Below are 27,001 nucleotides of genomic sequence, written 5' to 3'. Positions count from 1 at the left end.
TTAAATATCATTTTAAAAAAATCAATCTAAATTTCATATCTTATAGAAAAGGAACTCAAGGAGAGTCATAGATTTAAATGAAAAATGTAAAACTGTAAACTTTTAAAGAAAACATAGGAGAAAATCCTCAGAACCTTGGGCTTATCTTTTCACTTTCTTATACTATCCTTTCATGCACCAAGTTTTTAATTTTAACAAATCCAATTTATTTTTTGTTTCAGTACTTATACTTTAGATGTCCTAAGAAAACACTGCCTAATCCAAGGTCGTAAATATATACCACATGTTTTCTTTTAAGATTTATATAGTTTTAGCAGCTAAATTTAGTTCTTTGATACATTGTGAGATAAATTTGGTATATGGTAGGAGGTAGAGGTCCAATTCTATTTTATAACATAGATATATCCAATTGTCCCAGAATTGTTTATTAAAAAAAAAAAAAAATCTTACTTATCTTGGCACCTTTGTCAAAAAGCAATTGACTGATAATTTGTAGATTTCTAGATTTTGGATCCTAATCCATGGATCCAGATGTGCTTTTTGGATATTTTCAAGGGCCATAGGGGCATCTAATTCCCCAGCTTTCTTTTCAGTCTTTGGGTTAGTTTGGTGTATTTCCCACATCCATTGACTCAGGCAGCTCCAAGCTTAAGCAATTACTTCTAAAATTTCCAACCTGGAAAACATATAATTCAGTAACAAAAACAACAAATAATCCAATTTAAATAATGGGCAGAAGATCTAAATAGATTTTTTTCAAAAGAAGATATATAGATGGACAACAGGTATGTTAAAATACACTCAACATGATCAATCATCAGGGAAATGTAAATCAAAGTTATAATGAGATATCACCTCACACCTGTTAGAAGACTTCTTACTAAAAAAAAAAATTTTGGGTGCCTGGGTGGCTCAGTGGGTTAAAGCCTCTGCCTTCGGCTCAGGTCATGATCCCAGGGTCCTGGGATGGAGCCCCGCATCGGGCTCTCTGCTCAGCAGGGAGCCTGCTTCCTCCTCTCTCTCTCTGCCTGCCTCTCTGTCTACTTGTGATCTCTGTCAGTCAAATAAAATAAATAAAATCTTTAAAAAATAAAAAATAAAAAAATAATAAAAAAATAATTTTTTTTTAGAAAATAAAAAGAAATAAGAAGTGTTAGCAAGAATGTGAAAAAAGGAAAACTTATGCACTATTGGTTGGGAGCATAATTTATTGCAGTCATTGTGGAAACCAGTATGGAGATTCCTCAAAAAATTAAAAACAGAATTACCATATGATCTAGCAACTCAACATCTGAGTATTTATTCAAAAACAAAAACAAAAACACTAACACTAACTCGAAAAGGTATCTGCATTTCCATGATCATGGCAGCATTGTTTACAATAGCCAAGATATGGAAGCAACATAGTGTCCATCAATGGATGAAAAAGTTGCTTATACATATACACAATGGTATATTATTGAGCCATAAAAAATGAAATCTTATGATTTGTGTGAACATGGATGGACCTAGAGGGTATTATGCAAAGTGAAATAAGTAAGACACAGAAAAATAAATTCCATATGATCTCTCTTATATGTGGAATCTAAAACAACAACAAAAAACAAGCTTGTGGATACAGAGAACAGGTGGAAGTTGGAGGCAGAGGGGAGAAACAAGTGAAAGGAGTCAACAGATACAAAGAAAAAATACAAAAACAAAGCAATTAAGATGACACTAAAGAAAAATAGAGAAATGGGAGTCATAGGAAAAACTTTTTTTTTTTTTTTTTTCCAACAAATCCTGCCAGGGAAAAGGCTTTACAGACTGGGAAAGCTCTGGATTAGGTCTGCTAAAGATAAATTTGTAAGTAGGGTTTTCTAAAGAATCACCAGATGAAACAAACAATGACCATTCTCTGGAACTGAGACTATAAAGGAACCTTAATGCTGTTCTGTTCCCTTCAGTGCTGGTAGGCTGATGTCTTTCGGTATGATTGCAGACTAAAGGTTTCAAGGCTACAGGGTGGCTGGAGATAGGGGAATAGAAATAGAGCAAGTTACAAAGTTTATTGTTATTACCAAGATTCAGTTGATTTTCTTGAATAAATGTTCCCCCAGCCATCTATAAGCCTTGGATTAATTTCCAAAGTTTTCAAAAAAAAGTTGTTTTTGGAAAAAAGTGTTCCACTTGCCTTCTTTGTTTTTATGGAGGAAAGAATCTTTAGGGGTTCCTTATTCTACATTCTCAGTTATATCCTTCAGGCACTTGAATTTGACAAAGTTCTTAATAGGGTTCTGGCACATAGTACTGGGTCAGTACCACCATTCAGAAAATTCCTATTAAGATGCCATCTGGACATAAGCATACATCCTTTTCCTCCCAAATTAAAAAAAAGAGTTAAAGAAATGTGTCAAGGCATAAATCCACATTTACAATAAAAGGCGAATAGGAAAGGAGATAACATAAATAACTTAAGTAATCTGAAACAGAAATGAACAAGAAATAGACTTGTCAGAGTCTACAAAGTGCAAAACTAAGTCAACAAAGAAGCTGACACAGAACCCAGAACAGCTTACAAATCAAAATGAGCAGCTCACTGTGACTATAAAAGTATAGATGGTGTTAAAACAGGAGGACAGGAACAAAGTATAAGAGTCATTTATGCCCCAATATATTCACATGCACATCTGGCAATTGCTCCTCCCTGCCTGCCAGAACACTAGAACTCTCTAAACACAGAGACACAGGTACCATAACCATAACCATAGCCATAACACAGGCAACATACTGAAAAGAGACATGGGGTTAAGAGTACTTGACCTCTCTAACCACAGTCCCTTTTTGGCTCTCAAAACTTGGTCAGGCTCATACTGCCCAATCTGCATAACAGCATACATTCTCTAGACAATACATACATAATAGCACTACATTCTCTAGGCAAACTGATCATCCCCAAGAAAAGATCTAAAAATACTAGAATCCCCAAAATATCTTCCCAGCCAGATCATGCTACAGTGAAGCCCACTCTGTCATAATCATTGAGATATCTGGACACAAACACATACACACACACAGTTCTTATCAAGGATCGCTTCTCATTATGGGAAAGACTTTAACATGAAAAAACAGAAAACAAAATAAGCAAAGAAAATCCTCTGAAGAAACAGACAATACGGGGAGATGAAAACTTTCAAAACTTAAAAAAAAAAATAACTTTAGACATGGAAGAGGAGCTATGGCATCAATGTAAAAAGAACACGTTTCAATAGGAGGCACATACTACCAACAGAGTGCAAAACAGAGCTCTTGGAAATTGGAACACTGGAATATAGAAGACAAGGAAACAACAAAATCCTGAGAAAAAATTTAGTTTATTCCCAGCCAAACTATCTATCAAGTACAAAAATAAATAAATAAATAAAGTCACATAAGACCTTGAAAACATGTTCTTCTATGCTCCCTTTCCCAGACTGCTACTAATGGACACCGTCCACCAGAATGAGAACAGAAACCTATAAAGATGTCATGGGTCCCTGAAAAGGATATAACTAGAGAACAGCAACAGGACTTCTCTACTTGATAGTTGTAGTATAGTATAGAAAAAACAAAACCCACATATACACACTCTTTGTTCCATGGTCCTGAAATTACACAGAACTTCAAAATAGTTTTCAATTTCCTGAATAATAGGAATGACTTCATTATGTCAATGAAGTACTTAAGGCAAAAGTAGGGGATTCCCTGAAAAGCTTTAGGATGGGGGCTGGTCATCAGAGAAAAATCTAGATGAAATTAAAGGGCTGGAACTTTCAGTTCAACCTTCAAGGGGGGGGAGGAGGTGCTGGAAATTAAGTTCAATAAGGTGGCAAATCATTTAATCAAGCATGTCTACAAAATGGAATTTCATTCAAAATTCTGGACAACAAAGCATGGGAGAGCTTCCTGGTTGGTGTACGAGAGGGTAGCATGATCTGGCTTCTGTGCTTCGAACCCTCCTAGACCTTGCCCTATATACCACTTTATCTGGTTATTCATTTGTATCTTCTATAATAACATAACATTTACCTGTGTTGTGTGTATTGTTCTAGTGAATGAGTAAACCTGGAGGTTTTGGAAAGCCCTAAATTTTCTGTCAACAGGGAGGAAGTTCTGATAGCCTGGAAACCCCACTTGGGCTGGCATCTAAAGGAAGAGCAGTCTTGCTGGGCTCTGTGCCTTTTATCTTGTCAGATTTGATACTAACTCTGGGTAGCTGGGGTGAGAATCGAATTGAATTGTAGGAAACGGAGTTGCTATCAGAGATTTGTTGACAGAACCCAATGGTAAAAGAAAATACCAGTTTGACAGCTGTGCAGCAGACCCAAGGAACAACCAATTTAGTTTCAAATAAGAAGACAAAATGCTCCAAAAGAAAAAAAAAGAAGACAAAATGCTTCAAAAGATAGGTCTCTAAGAACCAGAAACATCCAAAACTACATGTGTCTGAACATAGGAAGAATAATTTAGACTTCTACTAAAAAAGTAGGGGATGAAACTGATTTTTTACATGAAAAAAATCAACAACTGAAAAAAGATAATAGCATTAGCCCTGAGGAAAATTTAAAAAAAAAAAAAAAAAAAAATATATATATATATATATATATATATATATATGTTAGAAAATGAATATAATCATAGGCTACTACATGGTTCAAATGTGAATAATATCACAATTACTTTGATATATATACTATACATTAACTTAACCAAAACAGTGATATAATGCCATTGAGAGAAAATGGGAAAAAAAGGGGAAGCATATTACTTGTTTGGCAGTAGGGAGTGAATGCAGGAATAAATCCTCATCTTCAGTATTGGGAAGTCCTTAAATATTGAACATAACTGTAAACAAGAAAGTAGTGGTTATAACAAGGATCTTATTTAGAGATCTAAATGTACATCTCAAAGAAACAGCTAAGAATTGAAAGCGGTTGCTTCTGGGTAATGCAAATGGAGGCAGGTATATAAATAAGCCATACAGATCTATTTCAGTGTTTAATTTATGTGCAAGAATTATATTAACAAAAATACAAATTTTTTTTAAAAAGTATCACCACCTACAACAGTACTGTGACATTATCACAGGAAGTATTATTATTTTAAGGGACAGGATCCAAGAGGTGTGGCAGCATTCCTGAACTCACACAATTATAGAAGGTGTGAGTTCAGTTTTAAACTCTCTTCTTATGATCTCAAACCTCTGAGTCTTCCCAGCAGCAACTTATAAGTAAGCAAAGTGTCTTGATATCACCAAACAGAAAAAGATTGATTCTGACTAGAGGAGACCAGGAAATTGCTACAGAAATGTCATTTGAACTCGGCTTTGAGCCATCTCAGGCTGCTCTTTGCAAGCAGGGCAAGTGCCTGGATGAGTCTCCTCCCTTCTCTCTGGCCTCAACCCAGCTTCTGGTCTGGGCTGGGTGGAGGATGCAGTAAGTGCAGTCCACACAGCATGACTCCTGATGCAGCCACCTGAGGAGCTCCCAAAAGTCTGTAAGTCATATGCAGTTATCAGTGCCTCGTGATCCCACTTTTACAACTCCCCTGAACTCACACCAACTCTGGCATTCAATCAACAAAATAAGGTGATAGCAGTACATCAGACAGGGGGACAGCAAGGACTAAATGGAGAGTCAGGCACTGGCATTGGCTACTGCTGTTATCCCTCTGAACTTGCAATCCAGAGTGAGCATCCAGACCCCTTGAGGCCCACAGGGCTCCTCAGGATATGCAGCTCTGCCATCACCCCTTGACATGCATGCTTTGTCCTCCCACTGGACTTTGATATCTGCATCAATGCCTTCACACCGTAGTGAAGCCACCCTCCCACCCATGCCAGTTGCACCTGGTTTTCCTTGATGAATGCATTAGCCAGGGTTCCCCTAAAAAGAAGAAGGAAGGAAGGAAAAGAAGAAAGGAAGAAAGAAAGAGAGGGAGGGAGGGAGGGAGGGAGGGAAAATGTATTACAGGAATTGGTTCCCACAATTACAAAGGCCAAAAAGTCCCATGATCTGCCATCTGCAAGCCAGAGAACGAGGAAATCTGGCAGTGTAATTCAGCCTGAGTCCAAAAGCCCAAGAACTGGGGAGCCAATGGTGTAAATCTTTTCAGAACTGTAAAGTTAGAAAGCCAGGAGCACGGATGTCCATGGGCAGACGATGGAGGTCTCAGTTCGGATAGAGAAAATGAAATTCACCCCTCCTCTGCTGTTTTGTTCTATTAGGACCCTCAGTGATTGGCTGATGCCCGCAGCATCGGTGGAAGTGATCTTCTTTACTCAATCTATAAATTCAAATACTACTCTCTCCCGGAAGCACCCTCACAGACACCCTCAGAAATAATGTTCTACCAGCTATCTGAGCATCCCTTAGTCCGGTCTAGCTGACATATTAAATTAATCATCCCAGTGAGCCTGCAAGAGAGGAAGATACAATAGTGAGTCTACTGTTAACAACCCCCTGGTGTAGCTTTTTCCCCATCTAATATTTATTTAGATCTGTTTCTTTTTACCTGAGTATTTTTAATTTTAAAGTAGCACAAGTCGATTAATTTGAAATTAATTTGAAAGTAGCATATAGGTGAAACTTTTAAAAATGAATCTGGGGTTCCCATTTTTAAATAGGGTTATCTACCCATTTCACGGTAGTGATTATGGGATTATGGGTAAGACTGGCCTTGTTTCTTTCATCAAAATGTGTCGCTGTTTTCCCTACAGCATTTTGCTGTGTTTGTTAAAAGCATTTCTGGATATTACTGGAATGCTCAAATTTCTTTGCTTCATTTTTCCCCTTCAAGGTTTGAAAATTTTATAATTTTCTTAAGGAGGTTATTTAAAAATTTTTTAAAGATTTTATTTATTTGAGACAGAGAGAGAATGAGAGAGAGAGAGCATGAGAGGAGAGAGGTCAGCTGGAGAAGCAGACTCCCTGCCAAGAAGGGAGTCCCATGTGGGACTGGATCCTGGAACTCCAGGATCATGACCTGAGCCAAAGACAGTTGCTTAACCAACTGAGCCACCCAGGTTATTTCATATATCTATATCTATATCTATATCTATATCTATCTATATATATATAGAGAGAGATCTATATCTATATCTATATCTATATCTATCTATCTATCTATATAGAGAGAGAGGGGGCGGTGGGGGAGAACAGGAGAGTTCTGGGTTACAGATTGCTATGGACATTTCAGGGATTGTTCTTGCTTGACACTTCAGGCTTAATGGGAATTTTTTCTGGTCTCTGACTACTTGCATTTCTTAGACCCCACTTATAAGGATTTGGTTAGGGTTCGGGTTTTTTGCTTTTGTGTTTGCATAACTGGAACGCACTTCCTAGCAATTCTTTTTTTTTTTTTTTTTAATTTTTTTTTTATTTTTTCAGCATAACAGTATTCATTATTTTTGCACCACACCCAGTGCTCCATGCAATCCGTGCCCTCTCCAATACCCACCACCTGGTGCCCCCAACATCCCACCCCCCACCCCTTCAAAATTCTCAGCTCGTTTTTCAGAGTCCATAGTCTCTCATGGTTCACCTCCCCTTCCAGTTTCCCTCAACTCCCTTCTCCTCTCCATCTCCCCTTGTCCTCCATGCTATTTGTTATGCTCCACAAATAAGTGAAACCATATGATAATTGACTCTCTCTGCTTGACTTATTTCACTCAGCATAATCTCTTCCAGTCCCATCCATGTTGCTACAAAACTTGGGTATTCATCCTTTCTTTCTTTTTTTTTTTTTTTTAATTTTTTTATTTTTTCAGCATAACAGTATTCATTATTTTTGCACCACACCCAGTGCTCCATGCAATCCGTGCCCTCTCCAATACCCACCACCTGGTGCCCCCAACCTCCCACCCCCCACCCCTTCAAAATTCTCAGCTCGTTTTTCAGAGTCCATAGTCTCTCATGGTTCACCTCCCCTTCCGATTTCCCTCAGCTCCCCTCTCCTCTCCATCTCCTCATGTCCTCCATGACTTCCCAGCAATTCTTTCAGATAGTCTGTGGGTGGTAAACATCGAATCCTTGATACTTAAAAACTTTTCTTTTCTACTTATCTTTGTAGAGATTTGGGAGATAATAATCAGTTTGTCATCTGAGCTTTGACACTATAGTCCACTGTCTTCTCAAATCCAAGGTTTTTCTTGTAAGATGACAGATGTCATTTTGGCACTCATCCTCTGGGAAATTATTTTCATCTATTCTGAATGAATTAAAGATTTTCTTTTCTCATACTTGGTGTGTTGAAATTGAAGTATTCAGTGTGACTTTTTCATCGGCTCTCCTGTCTTCCTTGAACTCTAGAAGCTTTTTAAAAAAATCATTTTTTATTATTCTTACTTCCCATTGGTTCGGTTATCTCTTTCTGAGATAGGTAGTAGACTCCAGTCAGAAATCATTCTATTACCTCCTGTCTGTCAATCAGTGATTTCCAAACACAATTCCCCACTGACAAGTTTCTTGATAAACGGGGATCCAGGTCTGGAGAGGGAGATATACGATAAGTCTAGAACATTTCATTTTATTTTGTGCTAGAAACAGAAAATACCCATGGTCACAGAAACTGTACCAAAAAGACAAAGGCGTCAACCTGAGAATCTGAGCAACAGAAACAATAACTGTAATGAAATGGACATATCAAATACCCCCAAAATAATTCAAAATGGTAATAAAATCTCATTGGTCACCTATTTAAATATCTTGAATACTGTATATTTAAAAAATAAATCTCCAAACAAACCTGGGTTCAAGTCCCAAAGCTTCTCTGCCTACACGAGAAGAGAATACATTGTTCACGTGACCACTGAAGAAACAAAAATAAGGTGTATGACAGTATTTGAAAACCTTAAAGTTATATACATACAGATGATGACATTTTAAGGTTCTTCTCAAATTCAGACATTGAGATATACACCCAGAGTCAAACCATCAAAGCTACCTATTAGTAGGGGAGCCAGGCACTGAATTCCACCCACCTCAGGTCATACCCACAGTCCTTTCCAGATTTCCTGACAGATACAGAGATAATATCAGAAGGAGACTCATTTTCCTTCAAAAAGCCAATTTCTGAAATCAGTGCAATCTTTCCAATCTACCCAAAACTACAACATGTATCCCATCTTGCTATTCATTTCCTTTGAGATCAAGTCTCAAGCACTTTGTAAGAATTTCTCTCTAATTTGGTGTGCCTTTAAAGTGATATTTGGAAAAATGCAGGAAGCCCGTGGAAAGATGGTTTGTGATGAGACATCAGTGACCAGCTGCTCCCTGCTGATGCAAACCACCACTGGAAAGGAAACAAATTTCCTGTCATGAATATTCCCTTTCAGCTTTTAATTTAATCCACTGCCCATAATTTTCCCTGTCAAAGACAATGAAGGTGCCATCTGTACACTGCTGTTTTAATACACACCCGAAGGTTACTGACAAAGGATTGTTCGGGCCATGACCATTCCTTTAATTGCTCCATACACAGGAATAAGATGAGGGATCCAACTGGCCTGACTCCTGCTGAGGGAAGTAAACTAAGGAGAAATTCCCTGTGGCTGTGGACCATCTTCCAGCTCAACTCCAGCTTACAGAGAGCTGCATTAAATGTCTCTCTCATTCCCGGGACCCTAAGTCACCACTCCCTGGCCTAATGACTTTGGGGAAAAAGCCTCTGATGCAGTTTGCTCACTCCAGAGCAATAAGATACACAACTACTAACATAAAGAACAGGAAAGCCTCAAAGTCATATTTAGAGAACGTCTCCTGCTTTAATTACCTACACTGCCTACTCTTCGCCTAACTTAAAAAAAGATATATATATATATATATATATATATATATATATATAACATCTCCTGACTTCCAGCTGTCTTAGGGATGTACCTGAGAAAATTAACCACAAATGTATGAATGTTTGCAAATATCAAGATTTTATGTGATCTGCCCAATTTTAATCAACATTCCTATTATTATTTTGTTTTCATCCATTGGAATTTTATTGATCCTCAATCTATAGATATTTTAGGCAAATATAAAATATTGGCCTAAACGATTCAGTAACAATTTGCTGAGGATAGCTATAATATTAATGAAAAATCTAAAAGTAGCACTTTCGGTTTTAAAGAGCAAACCTTGTAAAGAAGTTTTTAAGTGTGTTTTTTTAAGTATTTTTAGAAGCTTTGGCCAATGCATAAAAATAGACACATATATCAATGGAACAGAACAGAAAACCAGAAATGAACCTACAATTACATGGTCAATTAATCTTCAACAAAGCAGGAAAGAATAGGGACATATAGGTGGTGTGGTCAGTGAAATCTCTGACTCATGGTTTTGGCTCAGGTAGTGATCTCATGGTCATGAGATCGAGCCCTATGCTATACTCCATGCTCAGTGCAGAGTCTGCTTAGAGTTTCTACCTCCTTTCCCTCTTCCCCTCCCTTTAGCTCTCTCTTCCTCTCTCTCTCAAATAAATAAATAAATCTTTAAAAAAAAGAAAAAGCAGGAAAGAACAGCAAATGGAAAAAAGTCTCTTCAACAAATGGTGCTGGGAAAACTGGACAGCTACATGCAAATGAATGAACCTGGACCACTTTCTTACACCATACACAAAAATGGATTAAAAATGGATGAGAGACCTTAATGTGAGACAAGAAACCATCAAAATCCCAGAGGAAAACACAGGCAGTAACCTCTTGGACATTAGGCATAGCAACTTCTTAGGTAGATATGTCTCCTGAGACAAGGGAAACAAAAGCAAAAATTATTATTTTTGCTATTAGGACCTCATCAAAAGAAAAAGCCTCTACATAGCAAAGGAAACAATCAACAAAACTGAAAGGCAACCTATGGAATGGAAGAAGATATCTGCAAATGACATATCTGATAAACAGTTAGTATCCAAAATCTATAAAGTACTTATTGCACTCAACACCCAATAAACAAATAATCCAGTTAAGAAATAAGCAGAAGACATGAACAGACATTTTGCCAAAGAAGACATACAGATGGCTAACAGACACATGAAAAGATCGTCAATATCATTCATCATTAGAGAAATGCAAATCAAAGACTACAACGAGATACAAACTTAGACCTGTCTGAATGGCTAAACTCACAAATACAAGAACCAACAGAAGTTGGCGAGGATGTGGAGAAAGGGGAACATTCTTACACTGTTGGTGGGAATGCAAGTTGGTTCAGCCACTCTGGAAAAAAGAGAGGTTCCACAAAAAGTTAAAACTAGAAATACCCTATGATCCAGCAATTGCACTACTAGGTTTTTACCTAAGGAATACAAACGTACTAATCCAAAGGGATAAATACATCCCAATGATTACAGCAGCATTATCTATAATAACCATATCATGGAAACAGCCAGTATCCATCAAATGATGAATGAATAAAGAAAAGTGGCATATATATATATATACACATATATACTTCATATGTACATATTGTATTATATATGTGTGTGTATATATACACACAATGAAATAATACTGAGCCATAAAAAAGAATAAAATGTTGCCATTTGCAATGACATGGATGAAGCTAGAGAGTATTATGCTAAGTAAAATAAGTCAGAGAAAGACATATACCATATGATTTCACTCATACGTGGAATTTGAAAAACAAAACATATGAGCAAAGGGAAAAGGAGAGGCAAACTAAGAAACAGACTCTTATCTACAGAGAACAGACTGATGGTTACAAGAGGGGAGGTGGGTGGGGGATGGGTGAAGTAGGGATTAAAGAGGGCACTTATGATGAGCAAGGGGTGTTGTATGGAAGTGTTGATACACCATATAGTACACCTCTGAAAGTAACATTACACTGTATGTTAACTAACTGGAGTTTAAATAAAAACTTAAAAAAAAAAAAAAAAGAAGCCTCGGCCAATTAATTTTTAAAACCCATAAAACACTTCATTTAATATAAGCTATGAATATAAACTAAAGCTTTTTCAAGGTTACATACTAAAAAGTTGATTACCTCATTACAGGCTCTCTTTGAAAATAGTATAGGAAGGTTTTATGTTGCTTAGGACACTTTGGGGAACTTTATTTTGATTTTTCTTCAGTATCAGATTATAAGTATCCAAAAGAAAGATAAAAACAGAAAATCCAGCCCCATCTCATTTAAGAGCACTGACCTTGGGGCGCCTGGGTGGCTCAGCGGGTTAAGCCGCTGCCTTCGGCTCAGGTCATGATCTCAGGGTCCTGGGATCGAGCCCCGCATCGGGCTCTCTGCTCTCTCGGGGAGCCTGCTTCCTCCTCTCTCTCTGCCTGCCTCTCTGCCTGCTTGTGATCTCTCTCTGTCAAATAAATAAATAAAAAATCTTAAAAAAAAAAAAAAACTCCATTAAAAAAAAAAAAAAAGAGCACCGACCTTCATCGCAAGACCCTACTTTGAGGTATTACCAGTCATCCATAATAACCTCATCCTGAAAATAAAAATATCCCTGCTGAAAATTTTCAAATAATAGTGCTTTAAACCCAATAGGAGTCCAAAAGTGTTCAATAAGTTAGTAGTGTTTTTAGAGTAAATGCATCATTTTCTACAGTGACTATTTTAAAAGAAAACATTTATTTACATTTAAATAAATTGTATATGTAGGAAGTGTGAGAAAATGCTTATTATCTCATTCTTTTAAAGTCAAAGCTCTTGCCAAGGAGCAGGGAATTATAACTTTTAATTGTATTTTTTAGACAGTACCTTTTAAGCATATATTCAATAGGTCACAAAAGGCCACCTGAAGGACATGATCATACACCATGTATGTTTCTAATTGAAGAGGTCAACTTAAAGATACCTATTTATTTCCCCTTTCCCTCTATGACCACTAGAATTAAAATAAAGGAGTGAAATCGTATAAATGCCTCAAAACAAAGAGAATGGGAATGGGATCACAAAAAGGCAAGATATTTCAATACATTACATACAGAGAGAGAACATACAGGGAGGCTTAGTATCTGCAAATGTAGAGTGAAGGAAGCCCTGTGCTAAATACGATGAGGGGGCTGCCAGGTGAGAGGAGCAGGTATGCCCCAAGGAACCTGAAACCTCACTGAGTTCAGAAGTAAAATGAAGGACGCAGGGAGGACGAAGGGGAGCTAACACGGGTGAAGTGACAGAGAGCGTAGGAATAGAGTGTCAACTCCCTTCTGAGGATAACCATCACAGCCAGGGTTTCTCCTTACTCTACAGAGTCAAAACGCAAAAAAAAAAAAAAAAAAAAAAAAGATTGATTAGAACTGTGTCATCTAATATAGTAGCTACCAGTAAAATATGGTTACAGAGTCCTTGATATGTGACCAGTGCTGAGACGGGCTATGAGTGTAACGCACACTCTGGATTTCTAAAGCCTTAGCTCTCCCCTCCCTCCAAAATGTAAACTATCTCAGTAACAATGTTTCTACATTGGCTATGTGTTGAAATTTTAATAACTAGGTATATTTTGTTAAATAAAATATCTTATTAAAATGAATTATACCTATATCTTTTTATTTTTTAAGTATGGCCACTAGAAAACCTAAAATTACACCTATAGCTGACATTGTATTTGTAGTGGGTAGCACTGATCGCTTCTATATAGAAGAAGCTAAGGTGACAGGAGACGACGCTGAGACAAAGCATCCAGTGCTTTGGCATTTAGTGTCTTCAAAGAAAGGTAACAGTCCTTACCCAAGCCCTAAAACCACAGCTGACACTAAATTCTACCCTCGAATACAACACTTTCACCAATGTTTCTCTCCCTTAATTTTAAAATATGAAGAGAAATCTAAGAATCAGAAGACATTTTAGGAAAGCTTGCCAAACAAATCATAAAAATAAACAGAAAAACAAATAAATGAGCAAATTCAAAGAAAAAGGAAAAATTATCTTAGGAGAAATAATATTATTCAGTTTGAAACAAATGAATTTAAAAAATAAAGAAATGAATGATAACCCTCAACTAATTTCCTCTGAGAAAGGAAGTCAACTCTATCATGAACAGAGGGAATAAACAGCATAACTAAAGACTTGGAAAAAGAAAAGAAAGATAAGATTTGTGAAGAGTATAAAAAAGGAGAACATCTAAACTTGACACCAGGATAGATGACAACAGAAACATTCAAACAGAAAGAATTATAGGCTCAGAAAAAATGGCTTTGCAGAGAGTATAGTTTACATTGTCACAAAATTGTGAAGGCAGCTTTAAAAAAAATATCAAGATACAATAGAATCAAATTACAGATAAATTACATGTGGCTACAGAAGAGAATGTAAATGCTACCAACATGGAGATAGAGGTGGTTTAAAAAAAACAACAAAAAAAAAGTAGGGACAGCACTCTAGTGCTTACACACTAGGAAACCAAATTATGGTTAACAGAAATCACAGTCTTAAGACTGTTTTTTGGAGGTATAAAAGTGATCAGTGGAAGTGACAACAGTAGTATGAGAGCAGACAGGGAGAGCTCTGAGTGAATCAAGTTCATATCTCATCATAACAAGAAGTCAATAGCAAACGGATAAAGCTGATCAATCAAGGAATAATAAATGAGTATTGAATCAGGAATCATAGCCAGAAACAGAAACTGCTGAAGGTCTCAGGGGAATGGATGGCAATGTGAAAAATGGGATATGACTAGGGCTTCTCATAAATCCTTATTGTTGGCTCTGTAAATGTCGTGTGTCACACTGACATTCTTAAGTATTAAAAAATGTCATAGCCTATACATTTTCTGCATAGTATACACACATTAAATAACTGAAATATCTATCCGGGGGCCAACACAGTAGATAATAAAATGTCCAAGTGTGATATAGTTCAACGATCACATAGCAATTACACTAACACCCCTTTACATTAATCATCAGTCAAGATTTCCACAAAGCTACTTAAAAGTGATCACCTTTAAATTATACTAAACTAAAAATCAACTTGAGGTGGATGGTACATAAAATATGAAAGGTAAAACAACAACAGAAAACCTCTAAAGGAAAGTATCTTCATGAGGTTGAAAAAGGGAAGGAGTTTTTAAATAAGACACAGTAAGCATTAAACATAGAAAAAAGGTTTTATGAGGTGGGTCACATTAAATGAAGAATTGCTGTGCATCGAAAGACACCATCTTTCTGAAAGCATATTATACTTCAATTAAAGATTTACAAAAGACAGAAAAAGCAAAGCTCAAAAAAGCAAAAAGACAAGCCAAAGAATCTGAGAGAATATTTGCAAAAACATTTAAGTGCCTAAGGGCTCATGTCCATGATATAGAAAAATTCATATAAATTAAGGAAAAACTAAACAAACAAGCCAAGAAAAATAGGCAAGAGACATGAACAGACACTTCTCAAAAGAAAATAATTGCCTGGGGCGCCTGGGTGGCTCAGTAGGTTAAGCCTCTGCCTTTGGCTTGGGTCATGGTCTCAGGGATCAAGTCCTGCATCGTGCTCTCTGCTTAGCAGGGAGCCTGCTTCCCCCTCTCTCTCTGCCTGCCTCTCTGCCTACTTGTGATCTCTGTCTGTCAAATGAATAAATAAAATCTTAAAAAAAAATCCGCCAAACTGGAAAGAGCCAAGATGCCCTTCAGCAGACAAATGGATACAGATGATGTGGTCCATATATACAATGGAGTATTATGCCTCCATCAGAAAGGATGAATACCCCAACTTTTGTATCAACATGGATGGGACTGGAAGAGACTATGCTCAGTGAAATAAGTCAAGCAGAGAGAATCAGTTATCATATGATTTCACTTACTTGTGGAGCATAAGGAATAACACAGAGGACATGGGGAGATGGAGAGGAGAAGTGAGTTGGGGGAAATCGGAGGGGGAGACGAGCCATGAGAGACTGTAGACTCTGAGAAACAAACTGAGGGGTTTTGGAGGGGAGGGGGATGGGGAGTTGGGTGAGCCTGGTGGTGGGTATTAAGGAGGGCAAGTATTGCATGGAGCACTGAGTGTGGTGCATAAGCAATGAATCTCAGAAACTGAAAAAATAAAACAAAATTAAAAAAAAAAAAAGAAAATAGGGATGCCTGGGTGGCTCAGTCGGTTAAACAGCTGCTTTTGGCTCAAGTCATGATCCCGGTGTCCTGCGATCGAGTCCCACATCAGGCTCCTTTCTCGGCAGGGAGACTGCTTCTCTCTCTGCCTCTGCCTGCCTGTTCTCTCTCTCTCCCCCCCCCCCCATCTCTCTCTCTCTCTCTCTCTGACAAATAAATAAATAAAATCTTTTTAAAAAAGGAAAGAAAGAAAAGAATCAACTTGAAAATTAAGAAATGAAATAGCCCTTGACTCCTCTGGTAATCAGTGGATCTGCTAATTGAAATCATAAAGAAGTATCACTCCCTACCCACCAGAATGGTGAATTAAAAGCACTGAAAATACCAAGGGTTGGTGAGTATGTAGAACAATAATGAGTTTTCATATACTCCTGGTGAGAATGTTAATTGGTTTAGAATCATTCTGAAATCATTTCATTTGGCTTCACTTAGAAAACTTAAAGGTATTGCCACCTTATGACTTAGAGCACACACCCATATATATATACGTATGTGACAGACAGAAATGCATTCACACGTGCCTCAAAAGACATGTAAAATAAGAATATTTATGACAGAGGTCTTCATAATAGACAAAAGCTGGCACCTAATTACCCATCAATAGAATAATAAATGTTACATTCAAACAATAAAAATGAATACACTACAACGATAGGCAACAACTTGAATGTCACTCTCAAAAATAAAAGTAAGCAAAAGTAACCAGACCCAAAAGAGTACAAACTGTGTGCTTGTGTTATCCCACCTGTATACATCCCCAGAGAAGGGCAAAATTAAACCCTGGTGCTTAACATCATGCTAATGGTTTTCCAGTGGAAATTAAACAGATTTTTAAAAATTTTTTTAATTTATTAATTGGACAGAGAGCACAAGTAGGCAGAGAGGCGGGCAGAGAGAGAGGAGAAGGCAGGCTCCCACCAAGCAGAGAGCCCGATGCGGGGCTCAATCCCAGGACCCCAGGATCATGACCAGAGCTGAAGGCAGAAGCTGCAACCCACTGAGACACCCAGGCACCCCAAACAGATTTTTCTTGCTTTAGTAATATGCCTTTTCCCTCCAATATAGACACTACCTCTTTTTGCCCAAGACAAAAATCTTTACAGACAGTGATCCAAGAGTAAATTCCCCACTTTGAGAATCATCTCACAGGTGGCATTTGTTAACCATGACAGTTACAATTCCCTCCCTGTCAGCTTCCACCTGTCACAGACAGGTCAGCTCCTTTATCTACTACCTGAGTTGGAGACTGGAGTCAGGCCCACATCGAAGACCTTCCCACAACCCATTCTCCCTCAGTGGCTTTTAACCCACAGTACAGGATTTTATACAATTCCTTATTTAATCTTGTTAGTTTCAGCCAATTATTTTGGCATTCTGAGGGCTGTGATTCCTCAGGTTTTGCTGTAACTTCCAGCTTTTCTCCATGGAAACTTAAGCATATTATGTGATATCTTATTTTGAGATATCAAAATAAATATTCAACAAGAAAATATCCAACAAGGAGAGGTAAGACATGTGTGTGTGTGTTTGTGTGTGTGTGTGTGTATTTATAGACACATAAATATGTACATAGACACACTTTTACAATAGTTTGGTTGGGGGGTTGTATTTTTTGTTTTTTGCTAAAATGGTTTATAGCTGATGTTGACTGTCAATAAGTAAGTCACTGAAATAAATACCATGGGAACTGCTATTAGAAGGTTCTAAATGACTCTCTTCTCCTCTGAGGAGTAAAACACTACCTAATCCTAATAAATCAATAAAAGGACAGAGATTTTCGTTGGCATCCCTCCATAACAAGACTATTTCTCTTCCTTTAACAGCATGTCAGGGATGAATCAGGGGCTCTGAGAAAACTGAACCAACCCTTTGGGGAATACCTTCAGTGGTAGACCAGAAAAGCAACATTTACAAGAAAGATTCCTTCAGTAAAAGCACCCATAATCCTCAGTCTATAAAGCTAAAGCATTTGGTATGTTTGTTTATGTCCCAAAGCCATAAAGAGGTTTGAGAGGGATAACATTTCTAGCATAGTAAATCTGGATCAATTACAAAGGTGCATTGTAAACAAGTTTTAATTTAGAATTTCAGTTCTGCTCCCAGCAATGATGAACTAAGTGGTTCTCACAAACCCTCCAGTGAGAACAATTAAAGAGGATAGAAAATGCAGCAATCATGTGTATAAAAACACCAGAGAACTTAACAGGGCAATGAAGAATTGCGGAGCCAAGATCCAGGAGGGGAGGGAAGACCTGAGAAGATAACAGGTTTGGGGACCACTTTTCAACAACCCCTTGATGATTCCTAAAACAATGTCTAAGGGGCCAAAAAATTAAGCAGATCGTGATGAATGTGAGAGCTAGGGGGAAAAAACAGGAGCTCAGGGAAGACTCTAGTGAATTCTCTATATTTACATCATAGTATGTATAATCAAAAATCAAAAGCAGATCAGCCCTTACAGGAATGGAAGGCCAGCTCCCCATCTTCTCAATGACTAACTGGATTGAAGCAATTTGTGCTTGCTGATGTCATGACCTGGATGTTGTTGGTCAGAAACAAACAAAAATTGGAAGAAGATAGTATCCTTAAGACCTTCAAATTATCTCTGCAATTTTCTACATGCACTGGCACAAAATGAAAAGGCAACCAGGCTTAGAAACAACATCGTGAATCATTTCATGTAACTTAAAAGTAACATCGTGAATCATTTCAATACATGCTTTTTAAATGATTTCTAAAATAAAAAGAGGGACAGAGACTGAACATGCACTGATGGTGAGAAATGCATGATAGTGGAAAAAGAATTTTAATTTAAAATCTGTATTTGTTTACTGCTTGGCATATTTGTATCACTTTAAAATTAATGCCTGCTAATATTGTTTAAAGTGTGGTAATGGGGTTATACAATTTTAATTTTTAAATACTTCTGTATATAGTCTATAAACACAGAGAAAAGAGAGCATGAAATACACCAGAATATCTTGAGTGATGGTGATTTGGGTGATGATTTCTCCTATTTTTTAAAAATTTCATTTCTTGCACAAAAAAAAAAAAAATATATATATATATATATGTATATATATATATATATATAAAAACATATATAAAACATATATAGTTTTAAGAAACACCACGTATAAAAACATCATTAGGATACTTACCTGTACCTTGGGCTTTCTGCACAGAAGGTGTTCAACATGAACAATTTTTACAGCTAATATTGAATACTATTAAGTGAGAGTTGTAGCATTTTAAACAGTGGCCAGTAGATGCAAAATCATAGGCCTGACAAAAGCAAAGCATTGCCATGGGGATGTCCGATAACACACAAGCCCTTATAACACTGGGCTTCACAAACATACCTGCCGTCATTTGTAGCAAACCCCAAATGCGGGACCACTTAGCTCTATTGTCTTGTGATTAAAGCTTCTAAAAGGATGAATCTAAAAGTAGAATCCATATAATACCAAAAAATCATGTGTGCATAATTATGTGTTTTATATTGCATATAATTATGTGTTGATTCACATTATTCATTTTAAATGCCTTGCCTTCTGGACATGGTTTCATAACTGTGCACATTTATTGTATGCAAATCAACATCTAGAATGGCCTTAAGATGTATGCGTACAGGTGAATGACTACATGGCAGGAATAAAGGAGAAATATTATGGAAACTGCTGGCAGTTTAGAACCCTGCATTTGTATCACTTCAAAATGATTTCTTGTGTATCATCTCATTCCCAGCCCAGTTACAAGCCCACAAACTAAATTAATAAATGCCATGAGTCAGAGTATGCATTTAGGAATAAGTTAGACACTTTTACATAACAAATTTATCTATGTAGCTACATGAAGTTTATATAAACAGTTACATATCATAGGTTGGATATCCAAAGTGTCTCTGGATTCTGTCCACTTCTCACTTTCCCACCATGTGGGAAGTTTCGACCTCTTCATCCCTTGTCTACACTTCTCCACCTCTCCAATCTATCCCACACACATACTGCCCTCAGCATCCTCTATCTAAATAAACACAGATCTAGTTACATCCCTCCACTGCTTAAAAATACACCACACCTTCCCACTCTCCACCTAACAGTTCACCAAGCGGCCTGTTAGATAGCTAGAACAGACCACAGCAGGTAAAACAATCCCTTTGAAAATATATACTTTCTCCTTAAAATGTATGCATCTTTTTTTTTCATTCTAACCTATAATGTATACTTGTTGGATTTAATACCAGTATCACGGTTTGGATTGTTTCCATTTCTAGGAAAATTTGCTATGGCAAGCTGATCTTTCAGCCTCACAAATCCCCTGGCACACTGCCTCCTCATGCTCTCAGAGATACCCAGGCCAGGGCAAAACCTCAACTCTGCAGAAACACTCAAGACACCTCACGCTCTGTTCCCCTCCTGTCTCTGAACTCAATGCATATATCCTCCCCAAAAATAATCCTATCCTGCATTTTGTAAAGTGCATTTCTAGAAACTAATTCTTACCAGAAAAGTCTGTAAAGAAAAATTACTTTGGTCAATACTATACCCCTCTTTTAGAAATTCTCAATAAACACAAGAACACTCAATATTCTAAGAAGTCTTGCAGTAAAACCTGTAGCCAAGAATAACTGAGAGCCTTTCTTAGAACCTACCTTGCTGAAGTGGTCCTGTCCTCCAGTAAACTCTTCTCATCCTGCCCTCATCACCTGGAGAGTCATTCCTACTTTCTCCAACTGGCAAATTCCTACTCAATTTTAGAAATCTGACTACCTCCGCCTTGAAACCATTCCCAGCCACCCTCGCTGGAAATAAATGTTTTCTATGTGCATTTGTAGCACTTTGTACAGGCATGTATGTTAAATTACACATGTGGTAATCTTGGATCTACAGTCTCCTTAGATCAGTCCTTGGATCAGTCTCCTTAGCCTGACTGGGAGTTTTAAAAGTAGAAACCTTTCTTTATTCATTTATGAATCCCCCGAACTAGCAAAGTTCACAAAACAAGCTCAGTAAATACGTGTGGAATAAATTGGTGAAATAGAAATGATCTTTCATGAAAATAAAATATGCAACATCATATACCATTTCCCTATCACTCGAGCCAGGAACTCTCTGCTGGCAAAAAGGGGAACAATAAGAACACTTGGAGGGTGGGGTAATGGTGTCTAGAACAGCCCAGTCAGAGTAAGTAAATGACCCCTATTACAAAATTTATAAAGAGAATCTCACGCCAGTGAAGACTATCACATGAATCCCTTATGAGAGCCACTGTATCTCTGTCCAGGGTGTTAAGATTCCAGCTGGAGCGCCCTGGCTCTGCTTCAAAACCAGGCAGAGCCAAGTCCGAATGGATTACAAATGTTTGCATATTTCATTATTTCTGATATAGAGACTTCCTTTCCACCTAGGATCTCAGAGTAGTTGCACTCAATCAGCTTCAGTTCAGCCCATGCAAATAAATTAAGCTAACTCCCCTGTAAAAGAAAGTTACCCACTCCAAAGGAGGTAAGGGGCAAAGCACTTCAAAGTCAGATGTGGGTTTTCCTCGCAACCCTGCCGCTAACCAATGAGCAACTTTGGGCAAGTGACCATACCTTTCTAGGCATCAACTTCCCAACCTCTGAGTTGAGTAGCTACGTAATTAAGATCAAGCAAACCTTCAGTGAATTACCAGTGAATGTCAACCATTTTTTCTTACTTAATCCTCTTGAAACCCTTGAAGTGGGTATTACTATCCTATTTTACACATGAAGAAACAGGGCTTAGAGAGGTAAAGTAATTTGTTCAAGGACACACCATGAGCTTGCAGCACTGCCTGCCTGGGAAACTCAATGGGTTCATGGCTGGATGGCCAGGGAGAGACCAAGGCTTTTTTCCTCCCACCATCCCATGACCTCAGGCTGCTCATGGCTATCTTCACGTTTCTCCAACACTGGAATGATGATGATACTCAGTCCTCAAGTTCTTTTTGTTTGGTTGGTTGGTTTTTTTGTTTTTGTTTTATTTATTTGATAGGCGGAGATCACAAGAAGGCAGAGAGGCAGGCAGAGAGAGAGGAGGAAGCAGGCTCCCTGCTGAGCAGAGAGCCTGATGCGGGGCTCGATCCCAGGACTCTGAGATCATGACCCGAGCCAAAGGCAGAAGCTTAACCCACTGAACCACCTAGGCGTCCCAGTCCTCAGTTTTTTGATAGTTTTTAAAATTTCCTAACTTGACACAAGCTTGTGTTTTATTATTTCTTTGTCACATCATGTAACCCTAGCTGACACTTAAATTTCTCATAAGACCTTCGAATCCTTCATTTAAGTCGATTCCTTAAGGATCTCCTAAAGAGATAAAAGCACCCAGAAAGAAGCTTGCAGCTGCACAGGGAGTGATTTTCTCTCCCAAAGAGACTGCCACAGCCTTAGGAGGACTGCTCTGCATGCTCACTGTTCCTGCTCCTTGGCTAAGCAAGCCTTGTACCCTCACATGCCATCCAGCCAGCACGAGGACCACTCCAGAGAAGCAGCTGTGGCACATAGCCATGGTGAGGCCATCTGGCTAGCTGGAGCCAATCCTGAGCAAGTGGGGTGGGGGAGGGCAGCTTTCACCTTCTCAGCCTACCATGCACCACTTGTGAAGTGTGTTAGCTTAGCTGACAGGTCCTCTGCCTGTGCAGGGGGTGGGGTGGAGAGTGTTGTTTGGTTTGGTGTGTTTTGATGAAAAAGACCATAGTCGTGTGTTGGCTTTGCGATCTCTCAAAGTTGCCTTCACATCTTTAGCTCATCACAGTGACCAATGAAATGTTATCCTCTTTCACTAACAGGAAAATACAGATTCAGGACACTTACAAAACTTACCAAAGAGCAACCATTCAGAAACTGTGAGAGCCAGAACCCACAGAGGCCCCCAAGTACCTCTTGAAGTAACAGAGAAGCTGCTCTTAAATAAACTACTCCCTCGCCTCAAACAGACAGAGCCTTGTGGAGCTCCCAAAGCCTCCACACTGGCATTCTCTGACCTGGCTTCATTCAGTCCTAGAGCTTCTTTTTCAGCCTCTCTTCCCCTAACTCCAAATCTACATCCTTTCCCGTCTCCTGAAATCCAAGCTCCGTAAACAGTGATTTTTGTTCTTTGGTAACCTCTAGACGGCACTTGTCTACATCCCTCCTGATAAGTCGTCTATGTCGTCACATAATCACTGAATATTTTAAGGATAGTTCTGTCTGTTGGAGGAAGTGCACATTTAACACAGGTATATTATGGAAGAGGAAGCCGTTCATCACGGCAATTCTAGCTACGTTAAGTGATGTAACGTGCATCAGTGTGGTAATGTGGGTCCTCTTTATTTGTATGATTATGAAATATCACCTGTCTTCTTACACCACTTATCTGCACCCCTCTGGTGGATCGTAGCACTTTCTACGTGTAACTGAGGCTATCTGAACACCTCTTTCCCACCACAGTCTTCTCTGCCCCTGAACACCATCGTCCCTGTACCCCAGAACAGTCTAATACTTTGTACAAATTAGACACAGAAACCCATTTATAATGAATCAAACACTTTTGTAAAATATTTGTATTGTGTGAAGGATATGTTATGAACTCTGAACATTCAAAACTGTCTTTGAGCAAAAGAAAAGGAAAAAAAAAACTTACACACATTATTTAGATTTGTCAACTAAAGTGAGCACTAATAAGTCCACAAAGAAAGAACCCCATGGGGCTGGGAGCAGCTGCCGGACCAACAACTGTATCTCGAGTGCGGAGCCTTGCTCACCATCAGAGCGGGACTGCCAGCACTACTATCACCAGGAAGGGGAAAAAAAAAAAAAAAAGCCCATTATTGGAATTGGGGCAAAGGGGGCGTGTAAATGCTCACAGCTGGCCATCTGGCTGGACAGATTAACCAGCTGCAAAGCCCAAGGCCAAGCCCCTACCCAAAGAGGCTACATACTACAGGCAGCAGTAAAGTCTAGAGATTGCCAAATTGACACGGACAGCATGCTAACACTTATACCATAACGGATACGGCAATGTGACCATTTGGACCCTATTCTTGCTGATTCTGGCTCAGGATGGGGATACGTTCATCCTGAGTTTCAGGCTGAGGGAAGGGTGGGGCTGGAGTACCCACGCACAGGTGGCTGGAGCAGTGGAACATGCTATACCGGGTTCCTTAGGTGGGAGGGGAAACTGAGGCACGCAGCAGCGGGCAGGCTCAGGTCAGGGGCAGAGTTCTGGCCCTCCTGGCCTTGAGCCAGCTGGCGTGTCCCAAACAAACTACACCTCCTGGCCGCCTGATGCTTCCGCGACCCCTCAGAACCCACGGCGGGAAGAGGACAGCCTTGCGGCCGGGCCAGACTCACCACGTCCATGATCTGCAGGAGACTCAGGGAGAAGTAGACGGTGAGTGGCTGCGAGTCGTTGGCCACGGGCCTCTCCAAGGGGTTGTAGTTCTTGACCAGCTCCTTGTAGAGCTTCCTCTGGAACTCGCCTTGCAGGGACACTTAAGGAAAGGAGAGCCCGGCGCGCTGTTCAGGGAAGGCCAGCGGGGGTGCGCCCCACGCCCCCTGCCTGTGACCCCGGCCGCCTAAAGCAAGCAGCCCAGACGAACCGGGCTCGCCCTTCCCGGGCACCCCCCGTAGCGCCACCCACCGTCCCTTCTCGCGCGAGACCCCAAACCTGGCCCCGGCGCGGGGCGCTCGGAGCCGCCGGAATGCGCCCGGGATCCCGCGGAGGAGGAGTAGAGGGCTGGGAGACCTGGCGGCTTTACCGTGCAAGAGCGACGCGGCCAGCGCCAGCCAGACCGACCCGCGCATGTTGCGACTCGGAGCTGCCACGGGCCGGCGCGCCCCGCGTCTCGCTGGTCCGCCCGGGCCTGCGCCTGCGGCCGCGGAGCCACCTCTCCCGGCTCGGCTCGCGCGCCTTCAAAGAGCCGAGCGCGCGCCCCCGCCCCGCCCGCCTCCGCGCGCTTCTCCACGTGATGAGCCCCGCCCCCGCCCCCACCCCAGCCAGTCCGCGGGGGCCTGGGAGGCTCGGTGGCTGCCCGGGGAACTGCAGCCCGCGGGTGCAAGTGGGAAGTGCGTCCCGGCGCTGGTTACAGTGTGGGCACCCCGCCCAGCCTCTGTCGCCGCCGCATCACGCCTCCAGCCAAGCCGGGGGCTATCCAGGGTCAGCGCTGTCTCTCCTTCTGTCCTTGGTCCCTACTCCGCTCCCTCCTGCGCTCAGACAGAAGCTACACGGGGTCCTTGGGAGAGAGCGGGACAATTCTGGGGTGCAGTCCTCCAGGGTCCTCCCTCCCTTACGCCAGTGGTTAGGTGTCAGCGACTGGGAACCTGGCTTCCACAGGTTGGGAAGTCTCTCCAACCTGACAAAACAGACCTGGAAGGAAGTCCCCTCCTAACCCGGCCCTGGTGTTCTGTCAGGAACCATTTGCTGGGCATCATCAGCCGGATTCTCATTTAGGTTCTGGAAGTGCTGAAAGGAGAGGGGAAATCTCTGCCTGGGAGACATTCTAAAGGGGAGGAGAAAAGCTGCAAAAGTGTGTGATGGGATTCCCAGTGGACATCTTCTTTATGTCTCATTCTCTTTCAAAGGAGATTTAAAAGATTGAAGTTACTCCCCCAACCCCTTTCTGGAAAGCTAGCCAAAACTTGGTGGTGTAATCTCGACTTTTTTTTTTTTTTAAACCTGGGAGATAGTTAATTGGCAAGGGGAGGCTCAGAGGCGGGGGGGGGGGGGGGGGGGGGGGGGGGGGGGTGTCAAAACGTCAAGGGTTAAGCCGAGTCCTAGATGTTAAAGAGGCGGTATGGTTTTGGATTAGCAAGGGAGTGAAGGTATTGAAGAGGGGTTTCTACAGAGGCAGAGAGCCCTGCCCCATTTGCTCTCAGCCGGCAGGTCGCTGAGAACTGAGTGCAGCAGGTTCCCTGCGCTCAGGTAGGGGGCGTTGCCCCTGGCCTTGGTTCAAGCCCCAGAGCTTTTTTTTTTTTTTTTTTTTTTTTTTTTTTGCCCTTTTTTTTTTCAGCATAACAATACATTGTTTTTTGCACCACACCCAGTGCTCCTTGCAATCCGTGCCCTCTACAATACCCACCACCTGGTTCCCCCAACCTCCCACCCCCTGCCCCTTCAAAACCCTCAGGTTGTTTTTCAGAGTCCATAGTCTGTCATGGTTCATCTCCCCTTCCAATTTCCCTCAACTCCCTTCTCCCCTCCATCTCCCCTTGTCCTCCATGCTATTTGTTATGCTCCACAAATAAGTGAAACCATATGATAATTGACTCTCTCTGCTTGACTTATTTCACTCAGCATAATCTCTTCCAGTCCCGTCCAGTCCATGTTGCTACAAAAGTTGGGTATTCATCCTTTCATGATGGAGGCATAATACTCCATAGTGTATATGGACCACATCTTCCTTATCCATTTGTCCGTTGAAGGGCATCTTGGTTCTTTCCACAGTTTGGCGACCATGGCCATTGCTGCTATAAACATTGGGGTACAGATGGCCCTTCTTTTCACTACATCTGTATCTTTGGGGTAAATACCCAGTAGTTCAATGGCAGGGTCATAGGGAAGCTCTATTTTTAATTTCTTGAGGAATCTCCACAATGTTCTCCAAAGAGGCTGCACCAACTTGCATTCCCACCAACAGTGTAAGAGGGTTCCCCTTTCTCCACATCCCCTCCAACACATGTTGTTTCCTGTCTTGCTAATTTTGGCCATTCTAACTGGTGTAAGGTGATATCTCAATGTGGTTTTAATTTGAATACTTCTTTCAAGGTATGTCTCCAAAGGCAAAGGAAACAAAAGCAAAAATAAACTTTTGGGACATCATCAAAATCAAAAGCTTCTGCACAGCAAAGGAAACAGTCAACAAAACAAAGAGGCAACCCATGGAATGGGAGGAGATATTTGAAAATGACAGTACAGACAAAAGGTTGATA

At 40.2% G+C, this 27,001-nt stretch overlaps 1 protein-coding gene across 1 annotated transcript in view; it reads right to left on the bottom strand.

Annotated features, from left to right (window-relative positions):
• Positions 1 to 24,692, bottom strand: part of CHRNA7 (cholinergic receptor nicotinic alpha 7 subunit) — a 116,689-nt gene extending 91,997 nt beyond the window's left edge. The window contains exon 1 of the mRNA XM_047739243.1: positions 24,425 to 24,692. Within this exon, the coding sequence (XP_047595199.1) occupies positions 24,425 to 24,433 (9 nt within the window). The 5' untranslated portion in view covers positions 24,434 to 24,692. The remainder of the gene's footprint in view (positions 1 to 24,424) is intronic.
• Positions 24,693 to 27,001: the final 2,309 nt, after the last annotated feature.

Source organism: Lutra lutra, chromosome 7, assembly GCF_902655055.1.
Source record: "Lutra lutra chromosome 7, mLutLut1.2, whole genome shotgun sequence".
NCBI classification, from domain to species: Eukaryota; Metazoa; Chordata; class Mammalia; order Carnivora; family Mustelidae; genus Lutra; species Lutra lutra.
This window is presented reverse-complemented; position numbering and strand designations above follow the sequence as displayed.